This window comes from Motacilla alba, chromosome 5 (genome assembly GCF_015832195.1).
Source record: "Motacilla alba alba isolate MOTALB_02 chromosome 5, Motacilla_alba_V1.0_pri, whole genome shotgun sequence".
In the NCBI taxonomy this organism is placed as follows: Eukaryota; Metazoa; Chordata; class Aves; order Passeriformes; family Motacillidae; genus Motacilla; species Motacilla alba.
In genome coordinates this window covers 40,062,623-40,070,879 of record NC_052020.1, presented here as the reverse complement: position 1 = coordinate 40,070,879, position 8,257 = coordinate 40,062,623, and the positions used below count along the sequence as shown (strand labels likewise).

The following is an 8,257-nucleotide window of genomic DNA, read 5'->3' as shown; positions in this document are numbered from 1 at the left end:
CTGAAAGTAGGTCTACAGGAAAGACCACAGATTGATATGATTTCGCATCAAACTTCACTGAAAGGAAAATGGCTATAAATATAAAGCATTGTACTTAGCTGGGAAGGAAAACGGTTTTTTTTTTCTGACTGTGGAACACAAATTGCAAAAAATTGTACCTGTTTTAAAGTTCATTAACTTCTCCAGTGTGCTTTTGAATAAAGGAAGAATTTTATAATAAAATTCTTAATTTCCTTTCTGTCTAGATGATATTGTTTTCTAGAGATGGAGAGGAAACAGGCTCCTATCCCTAAAATATTTTTCCTGTTCTGCACTGGTACAGAACAGACACTTCTGAAAGATTTAAATGGAAACAGAATAATGAATACACCAACAGACAGGGTATTTTTTTTTTTTTTTGAAAGAACTGCTTTCAAATCCCAACAATGCTTTGTGTGAAACAGAAATCTAAATGTAATGTCCCTCACCTCCAAACAAGTGTGCTGAGCTTGGTCTAGCATGTGAGCCTTTCTTATAGGGGTTACAGTGAGCATTCAGTTGCACATGCAAGACACCACTTCTGTTCTAGCCAGGTCAGGAACTTATGTGGAGCCATAGGTTTAATTCCCTGTGCCAAGTCTCGTGCATGCAGTTTGAACTTCTGTCTGTCTAATCATTAACGCTGCAGATTGTCAATACATTCTGGAATTGGTGCTGACATTTTTCTATCATTTTCCAAGTCAAATTGATCCTGATCAGTTTTCTCTTCACAGCTTGGTCCTTAGTGTCTCCAGTTCTAACTTTATCATTTAGTAGTAATAGATTTAAAAAAAAATTTTTCACCTGATGCCTAAGATAAAATTATTGCAGGAAAGCAACTTTCAAGTGCTGCATGGGTTTTAGAGTTCTGCATGCATTCCCTCCTCTCTGGTACTCAGTTCTGTCTGCACTTCCCTAGTTTTGTTGTTTGTATGCCTGCAGCATCTTTACAAAACATGGAAGGGCTACTCTTCTCACTCTTCAAATGGAGAAAAGAGATAAGAACCAGCCAGTGCTTTTATTGTTGGTGAAAAGACACCTGAGCAGGCTGTGTGACCACTGATCTCATGAGCCAGGCAACCACCTCCATGCAATGATACCTTAATGTATCAGTACTGACTGGTTCATACAGGTTCAGCAGTGCTGTGCCATGTGTGTTTCCTGGCTTGGGAATCTGCAGCTCAGAGCACTCTGCATTGTTCTCTGCTGTGAACTGTAAACATGTCCTGAATGGCTTGTCCACGATCCCGCAGGAAGACAGCGGCAGACCAGGGACATAACGTGAGTTTTCTCCTAAGCAGCAAGCCAACCTTCTTTATTTTGGTTTCTAGGCTACAGAAATTGCAAGTGAATGAAAATTCTGTGCATGTGGAAAGACTTCAATATTTTTTTGAAAGTAGGTTAATTCCTATAGCACAGTAGGTTTGGAGGACTGGAGAAGACTGATTACAAAAGGATTATCTATGCTAAAGTAATAGTTTATTTTCACTGTTGGAAATGCTTTACTGATGTTAGAATAGAAATGCATAGATCAGTAGAACTATACTGATCTGCTCTGTTATGTCATAAACTGAAAAGAAGATAGGAATTAGTTAATATTCTAATACATTGAGGAATGTATTAGAAGAGTATGAATAAAATTTTCATGAAAAAATGGGTCTATCACTATTAACAAATGGCACATTGTTTTCATCAGTGTTAATCTCCTGGTTCTTGATTTCCCCTCCTTCTCTTTCCCTGTTACTGTTTCACAGTCTTCTCATATGTTCCCTGGTTTGCTGAAACCTGCTAATTTAGTAATTACACTTTCACATTCAGTTTTGCATTATATTTTTTTAGGCATCATATGAAATGTTCTTGATGCCACACAGTGGCGTCTGCTTTTACAGGGGAGAGAATTTAGCATTGCAGGTTTTGCAGGTAGGGCTGGGTCTTCATGAAAGTTAAGGTATAGTACAAAGAGCTGAATTCATTTTTTAAATTGGCTGTAAACTAAAAAGATATCTTTTCCAAGGGAATATCTTATAAGGTATGTGGGGAGAGACAGAAGGTAGTTGGCTTCATTGGGATGGTGTGGGGTGCCCAACTGAAATGCATCTATGCGATTGCATGCAGTGTGGGGGATAAATGAGAGGAATTAGAGATGTGTAGGTGCCTGTGGGGCTATGATCTTATTGGCATCACAGAGATATGGTATGTGCCTATATATAGTGACTTTGTCCCTCTGGTCTGCTCTGGTGAGATGGTGGGACCCTCCCCGAAGTGCTGCATCCAGCTCTGGGGCCCCAACATAAGAAGGGCCATGAAGATGATCAGAGGGCTGCAGCACCTCTCCTATGAAAGCAGACAGAGAGAGATGGGGCTGTTCAGCCTGGGAAAGGGAAAGCTCTGGGGAGAACTAGCAGCCTTCTGGTACCTAAAGACTATAAGAAAGCTTGAAGAGGGACTTCTGACATGGGCATGTAGTTACAGGACAAGGAGGAATGACTTCAAACTGAAAGAAGAAGGTAGGCTTAGGTACTAGGAAGAAATTATTTATTATGAGTTGTGGCTGCCCTATTCACAAAAGTGTTCAAGGAAAGCCAGGTTGGAAGGAGCTCTGAGCAGCCAGTTCTAGTGGAAGGTGTCCCTGCCCATGGCAGGAGGCTGGAACTGGATGATCTCTAATGTCCCTTCCAGCTCAAAACATTTTAAGATTCCATGATTAGGAATATACTGCAGGGATCAAGGCTCACACTTTGGGAATAGAGTGGACTTTGCAGAGGCTTAAGAGGGGATTCTTTCCACCCAAGTTGTTCTCTTTGTTGCTGTTTGAATTGGAAATAAATTGAACAGTTAATAAGTCTGTGCCTGTAACTATGGAGTTGATCTTTTTACCCTCTCCATCTGAAAGTGGTGCTGAATCTGTCTCAGCTTCAAAACATCTTGACCCATGCATATTTGAAAGCTACTTCAGGCTTACAAAGAGACTGTGTTTGGGAAAACTTTGCGCGCTATGGGACATGTTCTGTTTTTCTCTGTAGTGATTCTTTAAGTTTTTTTTTTTTTTGGACGTTTTATTACACTCGGGAGTAAATTACCGCGGTGGTGGGCATGAGACAGAAATGGGTTGAGTGACATCTAGTGGTTAGGAATGAAAATGTGTTAGGAATGATCAAGTGTTTTTCCTGCAGGGCAGTGAAAAGTAAAGCAATTCCTAAAAATGGACTGGAATTAACTTAGAATCTAGAAAACCAGACACGAACATTCCCAATAAATGCAACTTCTACTGTCTGCCTCTGAAAGCAGTAGCTTTCCTGAATGGTGTCTGATGCCAAGGAATGACTTTGATGTCTGGTGCTAGGGCCAGGTTACTTTCAATCCATTCTAGTGTCTTCTTATGTCTCTTTCCAATTTCATTGCTTGTTTGGTTTTAGGAATATTTTTACATGACTCTCCTTTGCCACAACCAGAATGACTTTAGGATCATACAGTTTTCTGATTATTAAAATTTTTAGGCCATTGGAGAGAGGTGATCTCATTAATAGTGCAGTTGTGAGAGCTGATCCTACTAAAGATCTGCTGTTTTGTACTGCTGAGAACCCAGTTGTCTTCTTTGTTACTCCCAGTTTTAGAAGAGTTGACACTGTCCACTGTTCACTTCCACTGGGAAGGATTTTAGTCCAGTTCTCTGCTATCTCAGACAACCTTGTCAAATCGATTCTGTCTAAGGGTACAGAGTGGATTAGACTTTTAAGATGCCTGGTGGAGGAAATGAATGGCTTTAATAGGTTATTTCCTCTTGTAATTTCCAATGATTTCTTGTCTAGGCAACTGTACCAGTGTAACTCATCTTGCTATCAAATAAATACTTATAAACAAATTCCAGCTGGCCAGCTGCCATTGAAATGGGAGCTAGATAAAAATCTCTATCACTGTAGGACAGTGCTTGTCTTCTTGTGTTATACAACACTGTGCTTTCTGGTTATATTTGGAATGCTGAGAAATGAGCTAGTGTATGGTGATATTTTTTTAGATTTCAATGATGAAAATGTTGTGCCTTCCTACTTGCCTTGTAGGCTTCAAACAGATTTTTCCTCAAACTTGAGAAAGGAGTGGGCTCCACTAAAATTACATCCATCTTTCTTATGGCTTCCTGGGAAGTCACAAGCATATTCAGAAATCCACCCACCCATCCACTATAGTATGAAGTTGGCTAAGTTGTTTTGTCGAGTTTAGACTAATGCTCACTGCATATGTTATGGAAAATTCCAGGAAAAGAGGTGGCATTTAATATGCAGGAGGAGCAGTAGGTATTGTCAATCTGTCTGGTGTCATGACTCTTTGATTGGGCCTTGCATACATCCACATAACTCTAGCCAGCTCAGTTTCCTCTCAGTCCTTCAGGGGTGTAGAAATGGAGAGAGGAAGATAAAGGGACATGTGGCACATGTGCTGTGTGTGTTAGTAACATATCCGTCACAGCTGTGGGATCTGAAAGGAAAAGGAAGGAAGCAGGTGAAATCTGTTGTGCTCAGAGGAAGCCAGCATGTGTTTGAGTGCTACCAAATGGCAGATTTTTTCTTTAAAAGTCTCTGCTCTCATATTGTGAGAGTGGGACAGACATGCCATTATTAGATACCATCTTTATAAAGCTGTAAATTGAGCTTACTTGTTTGGTTGCAAGTTTTGGGGAGAAATTCATACTGTAACAGAGACAAAGCCTGGTGCCATCACTGAGTTCCTCTAGAGCAGGGAGTATTATGGACAGGAACTGCAAGTAAGCAAAAACAGCAAGAGAATTTTTGCAAAACTTCAGTAATTACAGCTACCAGGATATAACAGATACAATTCTGAATTTAGCTCCAATGCTCTTTGGGGCAGAAGCAGCTCTTCAATGTGCCTATTGCATTATGACTTCTGCACAGCTTTCTAAGGTACATGTGGTCTGACAGAGATTTCAGGGGAAGCCATGCCAGCTGCCTCTCCTGCAGTGAGTCTGGGCTCTTAGACCTAAAGTGGCAACAACTTTCTCCAGTCATGGTTTCATGCATAAAAGTGTAAGAAATGCCTTATTTTGTCAAACCTAAGGCCCACCTAGACAGGTATCTTTGCCTTGGATAAACAGCAGGCAATACTAAATGGAGCTAGGACATGATCCTGGCCATTAATTTGTGTGGTCCCCTCATTCTCCCTCAGCATCCACAGTCACTGAATTAAAATCTCTGGGAGGTACACCTGTGGCCATTCCCTTACCTGTTTTGGAATGGCTGTTCATAAAAAAATTCCCTTTTTATAGCCTGCTTTTTTGGTCTAGCCTGCTGATATTGTTGGTCTCCTAGTCCCACATCACCAACATTTCACTACAGTTGTGTTTTCAAAATAATTTTTTTGTTTGTTTGTTTGAAACCTATCTTGCATGCAGTTTGAATGAGTGCCCATACTTGTAGTATTACAAGGTTTGGTAACTAACAATCTGCTCTCACTTTTTCAACTACCTGCATGATTTTGCAGTTCTCAGCTGTATCCTGCTCAGCCTGCATGTCTTCAAATTAGGGAGAGAAATCTCTCCTTATAATGCAGCTGCTCCATCCCCTAAATTCCTGCTGTACAATTTATGTGCTCAATGAAACATGAGTGCTTAAATGTGGATACAATTCAGTCTCTCAGTAGCTGCATTTCCCAGCTGTCTGTCACACGGCAGAGCTGGCTGCCCAGTTAAAACAGCCAGAGTGATCACAGCATAACTTTTTTGAGCACCTTCTATCTGACCTTTTTAAAAGCTGTAGCAAGCAAATTCCAAGAACACTTGTGGGATGAATGGCAGCAGCTTTCTCTGTTTGTAGGTGGAGACTGGCCAATTCACAGCCATCCCTACGGATGTTGAGCTTTTTCTTGGCCTGAAACCAACTGTTACAAAGGGCCAGATCCTCACTAGTTGCTTGTGGAGTTTCTGGTCATTTGGGTTACTGTGCTGGCCAGACACCCATTTGTACTTTTTGTGGTGATTCCTGCTCTCAGTGCTGAACAAGTAAAATAACTTCTGCTTCTTGGTGGTTAGTACCCTTGCAGTATGTGATGGGATACCCACGGTGAGAATGTGGTCAGCTGCTGGGCAGATACATGTAGCAGCCGGACTTGGAGGCACTTGCACTGATTTGTCCAGGACATTGATGCCCTCTATCCTGAGAAGTGGACCTTTGGAGGAAGTTGGTGCTGCAGGCAGCATCTATCAGTTCACTGGTCCCTGGAAAGGGTGGAAGTTACCTTTCAGTGGTGTGGTTATGATAGAACTGGTTATTATATGTTATCATTCTTGACTTCTGGCAGTTTATTTTATATTAAGATGTCTTGGTTTATTGAAAATAACAAAAATATTTTTAATCAATCAGTTTCAATAAATTGATTTATTTCTTTCATTCACGACTGAGTTGCTCTTCTTGGGAACCCATGCTGAGGAAAGATCCGTTTCTCAGTTTTAGATCCTGTAACTGATTTGACTGAATAGCAAAGGGAAGGCAGAAATGTTAAATTTTATTATATTAATGGGAATCAAAGGGTGTAAAAGAAAAGATAGCTAAGACTAACACTTGGTATAACTATGACTAGTCTGGTAGGCAGAAGACTGCAAATGGAAATTTGCTGTATTTTTTCTCTTTTAGAAAAGTAAAGATTTAAAGAATGGAGTGAGAGCAAGTATTGCTTTTAGATACTAATACAAATCACTGAATGTGTCCACCCGCTCTCATCTTATTGCTGATTTTGCCGTATTCATGTGTGAACAGTGTGAGCTACAATACCTTGCATTGCAGTGATGCTAACTGTGTAAGGCACGAGACACATCTTCTCTCTGAGGTTCTATAAATTAATGCTGTGAAACCTGCAGCACGTTTTCTAGATGCATTCTGAACTGGAGTGCCTTCCTGTTTGTTAATATGAATAATACACCCGAGTCAATCTCCCATGTCTCTAGCTGCTGCATTCTCCCCGCCAAGAATGTAACCTTGTTCAGCCTTTGCACCAAATGGTGTCCTGGAAGCTTTGTAGGTCAAACTAAGAAATGACTACATACCAGAATAAACTCCCACAGAAAACTAGCGAAGAATAAACACATACACAGTTGGTTTACCCCAGTCTCATGTCTTTTGTTCTCAAAACACCTTCTGTATCTTAGAATATAAAACTGTCTCTATCAACTGTAGACTCAGCATAGTTACTATAATGAATGATAATTTCCCTTCTCACAAACTCTCACTATTTCACACTAGCAATTTTTTCTCTCTTTCCCTGAACAGAGAGAGACCAGCTGCTTTTTCTCTTGGATGCTTTACCAATGCCTATCAGAGTCAATGCAGAGTTCTTGTACTCAGCTGTACTCAGAGGATTTTTGATCTTGCAGAGTTGTTTTTTGTTTTTTTTTTTTTTTCAGTTCTCATGTTTCATCTAATAAGAGCTACTATGCTGGTGTACAAACTCATCTTAGAATAATTTGCAGTTACAGCAATGCTAATGCTATAAGGGATAAAAGTGACTCAATTGCTTCTGTGATGAAGGGCAATTGCTCCCTCTGCTGTGTAATTCTCCTGCCAGAAGCTCTGCACTTGCACTAGTCATTCAACTTTGCTTTTCCTGTGACACAGTTGTTTTGCTGGGTGTTGGTACCTTGTGCATAGTAGAAATTTTGAGAAACCTTCAATCCCTAGACTTTCAATACCATAACACTAATTTTTTAGTCTCAGATAAAAATAATCACATTTTTATATTTATAAATATTAGTATAATAAAAAATCCCAGTAAAACAACTGTAAAATATCTTGCATTCTGCAAGGTACATTTATGAATCTTTTAAATACAGCATTTCTAGGATTTTGGTTGTATGAAGTAACACTACACAAAGACATTATTGATTTACATGAAAATGGAAAAATCCAGTACTTTCAGCAGATTTTCATGTGCAGAAAATACACTGCTCCCTGAGAACCTTCCATATGGCATAGACAGTGTTAATAAAATCCCTCATTTTTATTTATGTAGCACAGACAGAGCTAATAGCCTAATAATTTCTTAGTGGTGATGGGTTTTGGGTTTGGGTATTCTTAGCTTTTAGTAGTTTTATTTTGTTATCTTACTTCTGGGAAAGCTTGCTTTTGAAGGAACAGACAAGCATCCCAATATTGTTAATATGATTCCTGTGGTAGACAATTTCAAAAGGGGAACAACATTTCCTGGAATGTCATGCAGCAACCACCTGATCTCTTGA

General features: G+C 39.8%; 1 protein-coding gene across 8 annotated transcripts in view; it reads left to right on the top strand.

Moving 5' to 3' along the window:
* LOC119701139 (cell death regulator Aven-like) overlaps nucleotides 1-8,257 on the top strand; it is an 81,847-nt gene that overhangs the window by 4,521 nt on the left and 69,069 nt on the right. Inside the window, exon 2 of one of the 8 annotated variants that reach the window (XM_038137282.1) lies at nucleotides 6,971-8,250. The exons of the other annotated variants lie outside the window; for them this stretch is intronic. Within the exon in view, the coding sequence (XP_037993210.1) occupies nucleotides 6,971-6,999 (29 nt within the window). The 3' untranslated portion in view covers nucleotides 7,000-8,250. Of the gene's footprint in view, nucleotides 1-6,970; nucleotides 8,251-8,257 lie in introns of those variants that run through there. 8 annotated transcript variants of the gene reach the window in all.